A 12884-nucleotide genomic window follows, 5' to 3' on the forward strand; every position below is an offset into this window, starting at 1 on the left:
CTTCAAGTGCTCCGCCAATACTACTACTACTACTACTACTACTACTACTACTACTACTACTACTACTACTACTACTACTACTAATAATAATAATAATAATAATAATAATAATAATAATAAAGATGCATTGTTTCCCGTCGATGGGCATGCTGGAATCATTTGTGAACCGCACATGGTCTCACGCGCAGAAGGCATTGCCGCATATGCATAGGCGGAAATGTATGTACAACCATACAACATGACTCGTAAGACGAGAGAGGCACCGACTGTGGAGTGCAGTGTCTGCCGTACAAACGAAAGACGAAATTATGATATCCACTGTCTATATATGTATATTCAGGCACACCCAAGTGTGGTACTGAGAAGTTCATTACCACGCACTTTGCATTGGTTAGCTGCGATGACACTACCTTTGTGATCATCATTGAAGACTTCAATGTGGGCATTTGAAAACCAGAAAATAAATGGTTCACTGAGTTTGTGCATGAAGAATTTGGTTTGGAGTGCTACACCACTCGAAGTAACTCAATTAACCAACAATGGTCGTGCATAGATTCTACTTTGGCCAAGACATCTGTCTAAGGTTGTAACCGGACCAACCCGTATATATCACAGTAATCACAGTAAGGCTATCGTCACTACCATTACCAAGTGGTGACAGTGACAAGAACTTTATTAGAGTGTCCTGAGGAACTTGATTAGGGGGCACCCGAAGGCTCCCCGATCAAGTTGGTAGCTCCACCCACTACGGGACAGGGAGATGGTGACTCTCCGCGACGTCGCGGGCCCTCTGGACGGCCTGTAGTTGGCTTGTGAAATCCGAGCTCTTCAGCAAGGCGTAACACTTGGACTCGTTATGAAAGTCGGAGCCCGCGTTGTACGGGCACAGCCAGAGCATGTGGTCGAAGGAGCAGCACGCGTGACCGCATTTGGAGCACGATTGCGGAAAGTTCGGGTCTATCCAACTAAGCGCTCTCGGGGTGAGGTACGATCTCGTCTGTAAAAGCCTGAAAGTAACAGCCTGAGCCCTGTTCAGTTTCGGACTGGGGGGAGGGAATTTTCTCCTGCTTTGTCTGTAATGTGACGTAATTTCGTGAAAGGTTGTAAGTTTATCTTTGAAGGGGCAATCCTGCGGGAGAGCCGGACTGCTAGCTCTGGCGCGGTTCGTGAATTCACGCGCCAGGCAGTTGGCCCGCTCGTTAGGGTTGCAACCCGCTCGGTTAGTTGCATCGTCCATGTGTGCCGGGAACCATGCTACGTTGATATGACCTGCAGTTTCTTCTCGCGTATTAATACGAAAGCATCTGTTAACGATGTTGGCTGCGTGTTTACAAACTAGAGCGGACGAGAAAGCCCTGACCGCCGTGCGCGAGTCAGAGAAAATGGACGCCGGGCCTTTTGCGGCTTGAAGAGCCAAAGCTATCGCGGTTTCCTCCGCCTCGTTCGCGTGTTTGGCGTAGATTGATGCGGCGCTGATAAGCGTTCCGCGCGCGTCAACGACCGTGATTGCAAACCTGTCTTCGCTGCCATATTTGGCGGCGTCAACGAAGAATGCATCTGCCCCGTAAGGATCTATTCGTCGAAGGATGGCTCTAGCCCGCGCTCTTCTGCGACCTTCGTTATATATTGGGTGGATGTTCCTCGGCACGGGCTCGACCTTTATACCTTCACGGGCTAATTTAGACAGGGGGTGTCAGTTGAGCGGAGCCTGCATAGGGAGTTGACCAGCTTCATCAAGAATTTTGATTCCCGGCTTAGTTGACGAAAGCCTGGAGATCTGTGCAATAAACTGTGCTTCAATTAATTCGTCTGTGGTATTGTGAATTCCAAGTTCAAGTAGTTTTAATGTGCTAGCGGATTGTGGAAGATTGTGACTGATGGTTTACTCCTACCTCTTGGCAATCCTACCGAACCCTTTTATCGCGTTGGTGTACGACTGTTGGCCCCTTTCCCCACATCTTGCTGATGCAACAAATGGACTGCCGTCGCAACTGATTCTACAACTTGGTTCGGGTTCACCAGAGCCCTTCCAACAGACGTAGCCTACTTCCTCTTGCACAACATCATGTTCACCACGGCGCTTCTCGTCAACTTCTTACCGACAGGGGTCGCTCCTTCCTCTCTACAGTTGTGGTCTACTTGCTCCGCTCCTGTTCTACCAAACATAAACTTCGTACAGCATCCCACCCTCAGACGAACGATCTTAGGGGGCGGCTTATTCGATCAATAACGGACAAGCTCTCCATGTGTGTTTCTGAAAACCATCTTGATTCAGTTATTGCTCTCACTTTTGTCACATTCGCCTACAATTAATCACGCTACGACACTATAGGTTACTCGCCATTTTATTCCTTGTACGGCCGAGATCCAGTATTGCCTTTTTACAATACTGCCTACTACTCAAGAGCCCGTGTTTCAGTATACCCGCCATGTAATTGCTCGAGCCCAAGAAACATGCCTAGTTGCTCACCGTCGCCTTTGTGCTTCTTAGAAAACGCAGAAAAGCATTTGTGACATTAGTCACCGGGACGCCGATTATGTTCCCAGGGATCTTGTCCTTCGGCGATCTCCCAGCCGCCGCTTCGGCCGCTCGAAAAAACTAATGTCCCGCTATTCCGGCCTTACCGGGTCCTTTGTCAGGTAAGCGACGTAACCTATGAGATCTCTCCGACCGCACCTACTACTCGCTCCATCCAGGCATTCCATGACGCCGTACTTGTCGGCTGCCTAAAACGCTACTAGTCCGTTTCAGCATAAAAATCAGCGGAATGGCGCTTCCATGCCAGGTGGAAATACGTTACACAGTTCTGCACAACGCTGAGGAAGATGAGCAGGAGCTTGGGACTGAAGAAGACAATGCTTCAGAAACTAGACTGCAGTAATTGTCTTTGCCAATTACTGTAAATTACTCCTGATTCTGTAGCTTACAAAAAATTAAATTATGGAGCTTTACCTGCCAAAACCACCATCTGATTATGAGGCACGCCATAGTGGAGGACTCAGGAAAATTTCGACCACCTGGGATTCTTCAACGTACACCAAAATCTAAGTACAAGGGTGTTTTCGCATTTTCACCCCCATCGAATTGCGGCCCCCATACTGTAAATATGCTACCCGTCTTGCTTCTTCTTTCAGCAATAATATTCTAAATCGAACCTAACCGGAAGCTTTAGCTCCTACATGGGAAATGAACAATGGTTTCTTCTCACAATCACTGCACCGAAATTAATTAGTTATGTTGAACTCACAAGAGACCGTTAAAATGAGATTGCAGAAACCACGAATTTTTATTTAACTTCCACTTTTTTAAATTCTGAAAATATGCGAAATTTAAAGAAACGCTACCTGAAGTATACAACCTCGCACCTCACCAACAAAAAATAATGTCGCAATTCTCTAAGCTGCACCTAATATTTCATTTATTGCGGACGAAAATGATATAACATATGCCACCCTTAAGTACACCACTAATTCCTGAATGTGGCATTCGCAAAACCTTGACAAGCATTGTAACAACCTCACATACATCATAAATTCATACGTCAAACTTGCCCGATTGAGCTGCTCCAATATAGAGATGTGATACCAGTTTTTGATGATAACAAGCGGATTTGTAAACTTCGTACTTCTATTCTTTTTTCAGATTTACTGATTTCCGACGTCTTGTCAATACTTCTATATGGCCTAAATCAAAATTATTTCTGCTGCAATCACTGATTTAACGTTCTCTCTTAAATGCTACACGTTCTCTCTTAAATGCAACAATTCTCATTCAGGTCATTGAGCTGTTTTCGCACAAAATCATGCCTTTTACATGTATTTGAGCGGCCGGCATCGAAGATAGGCCCTAGCTAAAGCTTCCTCTTATTCAATCATTCCGGTTCTACCGGAAACCCACGAAACACAAAGCTGACTATATGGAAGCCCACGGCTGCAGTGGTGTACAAATAATAGGAAAATACAACGAAGGAAACCAAAGGGAAGCTTTGCGGGAGCCATTATCTCGGCCAGACATCTCACACGGAATGCCAACGAGCTGTCTGGCAAGGTGTCTAACAAAATCGTCGATTCATTGCCACTCGGGCAAGTAGCAGATAAGGCCGATACTTGAGCGCGCTCGTTTTCAAGTACCGAGGTGAAGCAACAGTCTCAAGGTGCGCTTCTTTTTATTATGTTTTCTTTTGTTGTGCGTCATGGCATACGTCACGGCGCGAATTTCAAATCATTAAGGTGGATACGCCACGTGGTGGCGAAAAAGGAAACCAAACGCTTGTCCAGAATTCCTGGGTATGATTGCTCAAGGACGCGCTTTAAGTAGGCACGTCTCCGAATTACCAGCTCGTTCATCGGTACCTGTTAAATGAGTTTATTTATGTTGAGCTGTTTTGCGCGTTCCTGTCAGCCCGCCGGATCACATTAGCCTTCTATACACTTTCTATCTCGCGCCATGAATGCACGGGATTTCGGTCGGCTTCGTCGTCTTCTACGGAGCCCTTGCGCACGTTCGTGCATTTGTTCTAGACAGCCACAGTGAAATTCACCGGCTGTTCAAGTCGTCGAATTGTTACGAAGGGTACAGCAACTTTGAACCGTAAATGAATAGTATAGCTTTTTTTTGTTACTTTGTTATACAAATGCGGCAAAATTATTGTGAGCGCGAGCTATCACAAAGCGCGAACGGCGCCAACCGCGGCTCCCCGGAGGCACGGTCAGCCTCGTTTATAGCCTCGTTGCAGGCGCACGTGCAAAAAAAAGTGAAGAGGACAAAGACTGCAGCGCGTGCTCACGGGACCGATCTCGTTCGAATGTACGCGAACCAGACGCAAGACTGGCGGTGTTCTCTTCGGCTCTCACCTAAGCGGACAAGCTGGTAAGCCTAACTTTTTTTTAAAGTCTTCTTTTGGAATTTTCAGTGCGGTTTGAATTGTTCGTAAGCCGAGCCCGCGTTAGATCGCGCTGCGCCGAGCGGCGGCTGAAAAAAAAGACTGCGCGATGGCTCTTCTACAGGTCTGGTCCATGTGCACGCGACACAACGGGGAGAGAGACACACATTGGGGCCACCTGGGTCGCAGGTCATCGCACTTTCAGGAGTTTCTGACGTTAGGGCTTACCCAGCTATGATAACACATTTAAGGCATTATAGGCGCCCTCTCGTTCGAAGCGCTCGTTCACAGTACACCGACAGCTTGCGCTGAGCAACGAGATTGACACGGTAAACCGGAGTGACAGTAATACATCTCACTTTAAGCGGGCTCCGCTCCATGCTCTGTCGTCGCAACATGTGTTTTCTCCAGTTTATCCCTTATTCTGTTGCCGCCCGCGTTGTTCACTGCGCCCATTCGATTTAACAGAAGATGCTGGACTGACCACGTAGATTCGACTGCAGGAGTCCGGCTGCTTACTCTTAATGCGAGAATGAAAGGCGTTTTCGGTGTCCCACTAAAAAATGCTGCGCAGTTCATATTCACTTCCTTCGACTCGCACTTTAACGTTCTTGGAAAACTATAGAACGTCCACAAAACGCGAATCAATCAACATTACGGCCCGTGAACCTACATTTTGGTGTTTCCGAAAGATGCGTGCTTTCTGTTCAAGTGGTTTGAATTCCTCACAGCGGGCGCAGAGTCACGGGGGATGCAGAAACAAGCGAATAAAATTCGCGACCTTCTTCGTCGTTTGCCACAACTCGAGTGAACAGAAAGACGAGTGAGTTTTGCAAAAAGCTTCAAAATTTTAAAACGCAGCTTTATTTGCCTTCTTTTTCGGTTTCCGAGTGGCTGCCTGGCTGTTCGGTTGGTCGCTATCTTGCCAGATATATTTGTGGATTTATGTACAAAGGTTATATGAAAGTGCCCGCGAAGTGGCTTGTGCAACCCGTGTATGCTGACCAAGTATGCCTCTGCCTCTACGTTGAGAAACAAAAAACAATTCCTACATAAAACCTCCACTTACAATGTCGGCTCAGATGCATCTCTAAATCCCCCCATCTGTTAGTGAAATATAGAACTAAATTTACCAGGTTCATTGAGTTACTTTATTTTCTTTTATTTAATAACTCAGTGTTTGTCAGTGGGTGGTTGCCCAATCCACCAGAATGGGCGTGTCCCACTATAACACATGAGGTACGGTATTGATAATGTTGCTTGATATGTGTCGTACTTTTCTCTGCACACGCCTGTCATCACCATTCTTCCCTCGAAAATATTCATATATATACGGCTTTCGTCTTGGTGGCAATGCGGCGTATACATCTCGCGTTATGCAACCACCTGATTTGGTGCTTGCATTTCGGCATAGGTTGTGAATGATGCAGTGCATAATCATAAAAATTGCATGACAATAAAGTTTGGACCGTTGTGGTGGATGAACAGTAACATTCCATGCGGTTACACATTGCATTGCATGAATAAACGAAATCGTATGCATTGCCTTTAGTTGTGAATATTTAGTTACCCGCTTCACTAAAGCTTCGCTTCACATAGATGCTAACACATGCGTGGGATGTGCATTTTTTTTTCTCTTGCAGTACGCGCGTTTACTTAGTTGCCAAGGAAATACACCCCTTTTTTTATCGTTAACAATTTTTCTTTAAATCCCCTGTGGCATGTAGTACAATTCCACTTCCTTAACTAGGTTACTCTCAGTATCAGTGACGGAGATTATTCGCACGAGAAATCAATGAATATTTGACTAATAACAAAGATTTGTTGATTAGCTTTTAAGCTAATTACAGTGCACATACTGCAATTTGCGAATTATAGCTGGTGACTTCGAGTCATATCCACTCTGAATTCTGAGGATTATACCAGGTTCGAGATATGCGTTCCCAAACTTTGCGATGAAAGGCATTGGCGTTCAGAAATTTTGGAGATTCAATGCATAAAAAGGCGTTTTGTTAAAAAAAGTGCAACAACAGTGCATTTTTACCACAAGTTTGACAGCGCTTATCATGAAACTGGTCCTAGTTTCAAAATGAATTCAAATCATCGGATGCGCCTTGTCGAATCACTGGCTTAGATAAGTTAATTAATGACTTTTTGTTAATTGGTCAATTAGGCAGCTTGATTTCGAGGAAGTAATGCCCGCCTCTTTTAGTAATCCACCTCAATAAGTACAGGATGGCTATTAAGTATGTGCACCAGTTCTGAGCTGTTTTATCCAAAAGGAAAACATGTTCTTTTCAAACAGTCCTTATTTTCCAACAAAAAACAAGAACAGTGTAACGACTAAACAGGAAATTGCTAGAAATGACCTCCTTTAGTCTTCACGCAAGCTTGGAGACGCTTCTTCACGAAGTCGACGGTGGCGCACAGGTAATCTTCAAGTTCATCCCAATCCTTGATCAAAGCAGACTTCAGGGATTCCAAACTTTGCAAGAAGTAGCTGAGACATTCTCCTTCAATGCGCTCTAGACTAAAAAGTTCAATAGATTGAGGTCAGGCGAATTCTAGGGCCAAAAAATTCTTCGACATGTGTCGCGGGAACAACCTGTCGTACAGCTTCATCGTTTTCTTCGTTCCATGGGAAGAGGGCCAGTCTTGTTGAAAGATCACTCCCCATTGCTGCAGTTCTGGGAGCTCCAGGGACGCACTACATGCTCCAGAATTTATTGTTGATAGTAGGACGCGGTGATGATGAACACGAGCGGAGTCTTGCCGGTAGCGAAGATACCACCCCAAACCATGAAGAGGGACTTGGGGGAAAAGGGTCTGCGTACAAAGCTTTCGCTTTCCTGAGATCCTTTCTGCGGAGGTTCTGGCTGTTTCGTGCGACTAATTCCACAGTGAAAATGTCCTCAACAGTGAAGAGCACGTGCTCGATACGCGCCAACTTGAAGTGCACTAGGAGTTTCAGCGCGAGTTTCAGCCTGTTCGCCTTGGCGGTTTCTGTTGGTAACTGCGCTTGCAGCTGACGATACGAACAAAGCCAGAGGTTGTTTTTCAGGATCTCCTGGACATTACGCCTGGCGATCTTCAGGTCAGAAACAATCTTGTTCAGGCTAACGGCGCCATTTAGCGAAATCCTATTACGAATGATCTTCCTGATCCTTGGGTCGTTGACGCTTGATGGTCGATCGCTTTTTCGCTTCCCCTTGACGTCTCCTTCCTCTTTGTGAAGCTTCGCGATCTTGAAAACTGTTTTTTGAGGAATGCGGAGTCTATCAGTGTTCTTCTGCGGTGCGAAGTCTTTGCAGTAAATATGGACGGTGGCGCGTTGGTGCGGACTGATCTTCGTCACTGCATGGAATAAGCTTTAGGTTGAGTGCGGTGGTACCTCCCACTTTCTGAGCTGTGTGCGACAGTTTCGGAATCAACGCCGTGGGAAGCTCAGTATCTGACGGAACGGTGTGCACATACTTATTAGCCACGCTGCAGATGTGCGCTATATGCACACAGGTGGTTTTTAAAGACTCTGAAAACGTTAAAGAAAGAACGGTGTCTCCATTCGGTGCGACTTGCGCATCCTCTTTATAAGAAGGTCAAAGCGCGTATGACCTGGCACCGGCAAAGCCGATTCTCGTGGTGCACATCAGCAACCTGGCCGACAACGCAAGGGGTTATCACAAAAATGAACATCAAGCAGCACTGGCCAGAATATCACGTGCTCTTGTTTACATAGTCCCTGGCCTCTGCACGCATGCTGAATGGATGTCACAAGCAAAAACTGGACAGAGCACACAAGAGGCGAACGCAGTGACAGCAACGTAGTGTCCAGCGTTTCTTTTTCGCCGTGTCCCGATTTCGCTGACTATAGTATTTCTATACGACGCCTGTTTGCGAGAAAACTCCGCAGCTGATTGCTTGCACATGCGCCGAAAGCAGCAGTCAGCGCATCTCTAGTGATACATTTGGCGCAGAGAGCGATAGTGTTTCCTTTTGAACACTTCACGACTTTTTCAAGACTTCTTGAACGCTTGCATGAAAAAAAAAAGAAAAAAGAAAAGCGTTCCAACTGTAGTGAAGATGGTGCGCTGAAATGCATTGCGTATGGTTTTGTAAGTTAAACGATAAGAGTATATATATTTATCCCCTACTGCTCCTCCCGCTAATCTGAAGAGTAAAGCGAAATAGACTCTGCGACGAGAATGGGTTCACTGCGGGAACGGAGCCACAAAATGTTAGTGCGCGCGGCGCTCTCTCTGTACAGCTACTGCGGCCTCGGAGCTCGGTTCCAGTTCTCACTGCAACAGCCATTGGTGACACGCACGGAAAAGCTCTATGGTCACGAACGTCCTTATCGTTGGGCTCTTACGCACAAATCTGCGCATTTTGCGCACGCAGACGCAATTTAAATTATATACACACGTTCCTCTTTATTCCATTGAAACATGAAGCATATTCTCTATTGAATCGCAATATGCTTATACAGTATATATACTGCTCATTGTTGCCCTTTTGTAGTGCAGCTGGATTGTTGATATCAGCGAGGAGAGCAGTTCGAGCTCCCCGAAAAGAAAAAAAAGAACGTATTTGAGCATAGAGCACTCGAAGAACCTGCCCACTGATAACCAAATCCAGTCTGTTCAATTTATTGCAGTCGAAGGACAGCTGGTTCCGCACCAATGGCGGGCACGCCAACACGAAAGGTAAGCTTTCATATCTGCTCCAGCGCGCAGTAAAACTAAAGCGTCGAAACGCGGCTCTCCTGTGCACTATCTGCATGCATGCTATGCTCACAATTAAATTCATGCATATGCTGTAGCGTTATTCAGTGCCGACATTTTCGTTGGACCTGCAGACAGTCGAACACAGGAGGCGCAAATGATCTCATTCGCTATAAATGTTCGGCGTGTTAATTACCTCCACGATGGAACTCTTGCGTAGTCGGCAGCAAGTGATAAACGAACCTTGCGCCCAGGTTAATGTAACGATTCTCTTTGCATCGATGTTCCTTTTCGTTTTTTGACGGTTGTCCGAGTGACGCACCACCCAAGTTTTCAACAAAGATATTCAGGCCATGAACTGTGGATGATGAAGAAATAGAATCGAGAAATAGGGATCGTTACACTATTAGCGGCGTGCAAAATACGCGCAGAAATCCCACGCCTTATGTGACCACCGTTTTGCATGGTTCTTTTTTTATCGCAGGAAGTCAGCATAAAAGCGGGTGTACAAAAGGAAAGAGAGAGAAATGTCGTTCGGCACCCTGCACCATTTTCGGTAATGACTGTCGACATAACAGTTGGTAATTCATGAAAACAAGAAATTCGTGTTCGAAAGGCTAATTTAAAAAATTCGGCAGACACACTTAAGACTGCTTACGTGTGGGAATGCCAAAGCATTATAGTCCCTTTGGTGAAATGTTTTCGATTGATGTTTTCGACGCGCATTAAAATTCTTTCTGTTTATTCGGTGTGTGTGTGTGTGATGCACACACGAGGCCGTACCTTTAGTCAGCCAGGTGGCTTCGACGCGACGTGCAACGGCTCTGGCGGCGGCTCTAGCTGACACCTTTAGCCAGCCAGAGCCGTGCAGCCACCGTGGCGCCTCGTCTAGCACTCTGGAGGCCAGGGTTCGATTCCCACCCAGATGTACCAAATTTTATTTTTAAAGCTTTTAATTTACCTTGTGGACAGGAACCTCCCTGAGAAATTTGACGGCAATCGGAGCATTTTTGACGCGTTTTTACTCTTTGTGCCGTCCGGTCATTTTTTGGTACCCTCGCTCTGTCACGCCGCCGAGAAATTTTTGCATAATGGGGCACGTAATGTTTTCGCATTAATAGTGTGTGTTGTGTAATATTGTATCAGTGAGGCCTTTTTATTCTTTCCTCCTTTTTTTTTGCCCTTCTTCATTGGCTCGTAAGGAGCCGCACCTCCGGCATCGCAGACGATGCCGGAGGTGCGACGAGGTGTACTCGACGAGGTGTACGATATGAAAAGCGTAAAATTGGAGCAAGGGAATCTTTACAAAATACGACCCCTATTTATGTTTCTCTGCTCCACTAGGAAAACGCGCCTACCGTAGCTCAATTATTAAAGTAGATTCCATTTGTTCTGGCGAGACAAACGTAACTATAGTCGCTATAATGTAACGAATCTATTCCAGTGCTGTTCCTTGTCACTCTTCGTAAGTGTCGCCGAGCGACGCTTCGCCCGTGTTGCCACCGGTGTCGGCCGGCCGTGAAAGGCGTATAAGTAGAATCGAGCGAAATGAACCATTACGTTATACCGGCCCAGGGCCCGTATTTACAAAGAACTTCTTACACCATAACTGCTCGTAAGAGCAAATGCGAACTAATCTCATATTTGGCATATTACCGAAGTCGGCCGGCCAATGGTAAGCATACGAACGAAAAGCTTTGTGAATTCGGCCCCAGACGTGTTCTATACATCAATTTTCGCGCGTGGGAGAGTGCTCAGAGTCGCATAAAGATGGTACTATATCATTCTACAAAGCACTTCTGCTCTTCCTTGAATTTATTTTTCTTTCTGCAAGCAAGAATTAATACGTTCGGTTAATTGTCCACTTCAGGTGTTTTTCTTCTTTATCTTTTTTTGCCATCTTTCGCCATGAAAAATATTAAGGCAGAAAATCTTCGATGATTATCTCGGTCATGCGAAGCATTTGTAAAACGTATAGATGACGCAAATGTGCGTAAAGAGTGACGACGATGGTGTTATGACGATGGCGGGACGATCACGGTATGACGACGATTGCATGACGGACATGAGATGACGACGCAGGAGTGACGCCGGCAACGTGACGCCGAAGGGGTGACGATGTTAAAGTGACTCTATATAGTTGTTTGACGACAACTGCATGGCGACACTGGATTGACGACAAGGGGATGACGAAGTTGAAATCACGACGATGGCGTGACGACAAAGGTATTTGGAAAGCACATTTAGCGCCAGCGAACAAGGACAGAAGGTAGATGACACCACGATGCGCTCGCTAACTTCAACTCGCTAACTTAGGTATGACGGTATAACAAAGGTATAACGACAATGGGTAGACGAGAATGCGATCGCTCCGACAAAATTACCATGACGGAATGACCCCGACGGCATGACGGCGACTTGGTGATGACAACGCGTTGTCGACAACGGAATGACGGCGATGGAATGATGACGAGGTTACGACGACGACGGCTGGAAGACGGCGTGATGACGACGATATTAAGACGCAGTGACAGCAACACAGCAGAAACGACGGAAAAGTGACGATGACATGGCAATGAAAGAATGATCACAATGTCCACGCAGGCGATGAAATGACGAATACGGAATGACGACAACAGCTTGGCAAAGACACGGCATGTTGGCGTCTTAGCTCACGTCTGCCGCCGTGAGCCGCCTTCATTGGCACTACATTCCGTGTTTGTTTGCACTGTGTGCGGTACCGGTCAATCAGACCGCCTTTTATTTCGCGCTATATCGGGTGTTTGCATTATGTCCGGCGGCTTTTCGAGCTGCACTATTTCCGGGATCATCCCGCATATTTCAGAGAGAAAAGTGGCGCGTCCTTGAGCGTGACCTAGGACGGAACTTGGCTCCGATTAGGCAAAAAAAGAAACCCCTTCGCATTTAAAACATACAAATAAGCGGCGCTGTTCGCAAACAGATCTTGCGTAAAAATCGTTTGTAAGAACAATTTCTATTCAATCCCGATGCTGGACATAGGACTAGCAAAGGCTTCCGCCCAATGGCAAAGAGCACGAATACGAACGAACGGCTTCTTGAGTTCGACCTAATCGCAAAGTTTCTCTTTCACGAGAGATCTTTGCCATTTGTCCCCTGCCTTTGCTAACGACATTTTAACGTCACGATTGACTGGGTTCCGCTCTTACGAACACTTCTAGCGTAAGTACTTCTAAATGCGAAACATTTGTCTGCCTAGTTTGAGCCAAGGTCAGAGCAATGTCACGCGCAAGGATGTGCC

The 12884-nt window shown here is 46.2% G+C and overlaps 1 protein-coding gene across 5 annotated transcripts in view; it reads left to right on the forward strand.

Annotated features, from left to right (window-relative positions):
• The first annotated feature begins 4735 nt into the window (after window positions 1-4735).
• LOC142558355 (uncharacterized) overlaps window positions 4736-12884 on the forward strand; it is a 44610-nt gene continuing 36461 nt past the window's right edge. For 3 of the 5 annotated variants that reach the window (XM_075670500.1, XM_075670506.1, XM_075670515.1), the window contains exons 1-3: window positions 4736-4870; window positions 9538-9586; window positions 10089-10160. In XM_075670500.1, coding sequence (XP_075526615.1) covers window positions 4806-4870; window positions 9538-9586; window positions 10089-10160 — 186 coding nt within the window. In that variant the 5' untranslated portion in view covers window positions 4736-4805. The remainder of the gene's footprint in view (window positions 4871-9537; window positions 9587-10088; window positions 10161-12884) is intronic. The other 2 variants (XM_075670511.1, XM_075670519.1) reach the window with 1 other exon arrangement.

This window comes from Dermacentor variabilis, chromosome 1 (genome assembly GCF_050947875.1).
Source record: "Dermacentor variabilis isolate Ectoservices chromosome 1, ASM5094787v1, whole genome shotgun sequence".
Taxonomy (NCBI): domain Eukaryota; kingdom Metazoa; phylum Arthropoda; class Arachnida; order Ixodida; family Ixodidae; genus Dermacentor; species Dermacentor variabilis.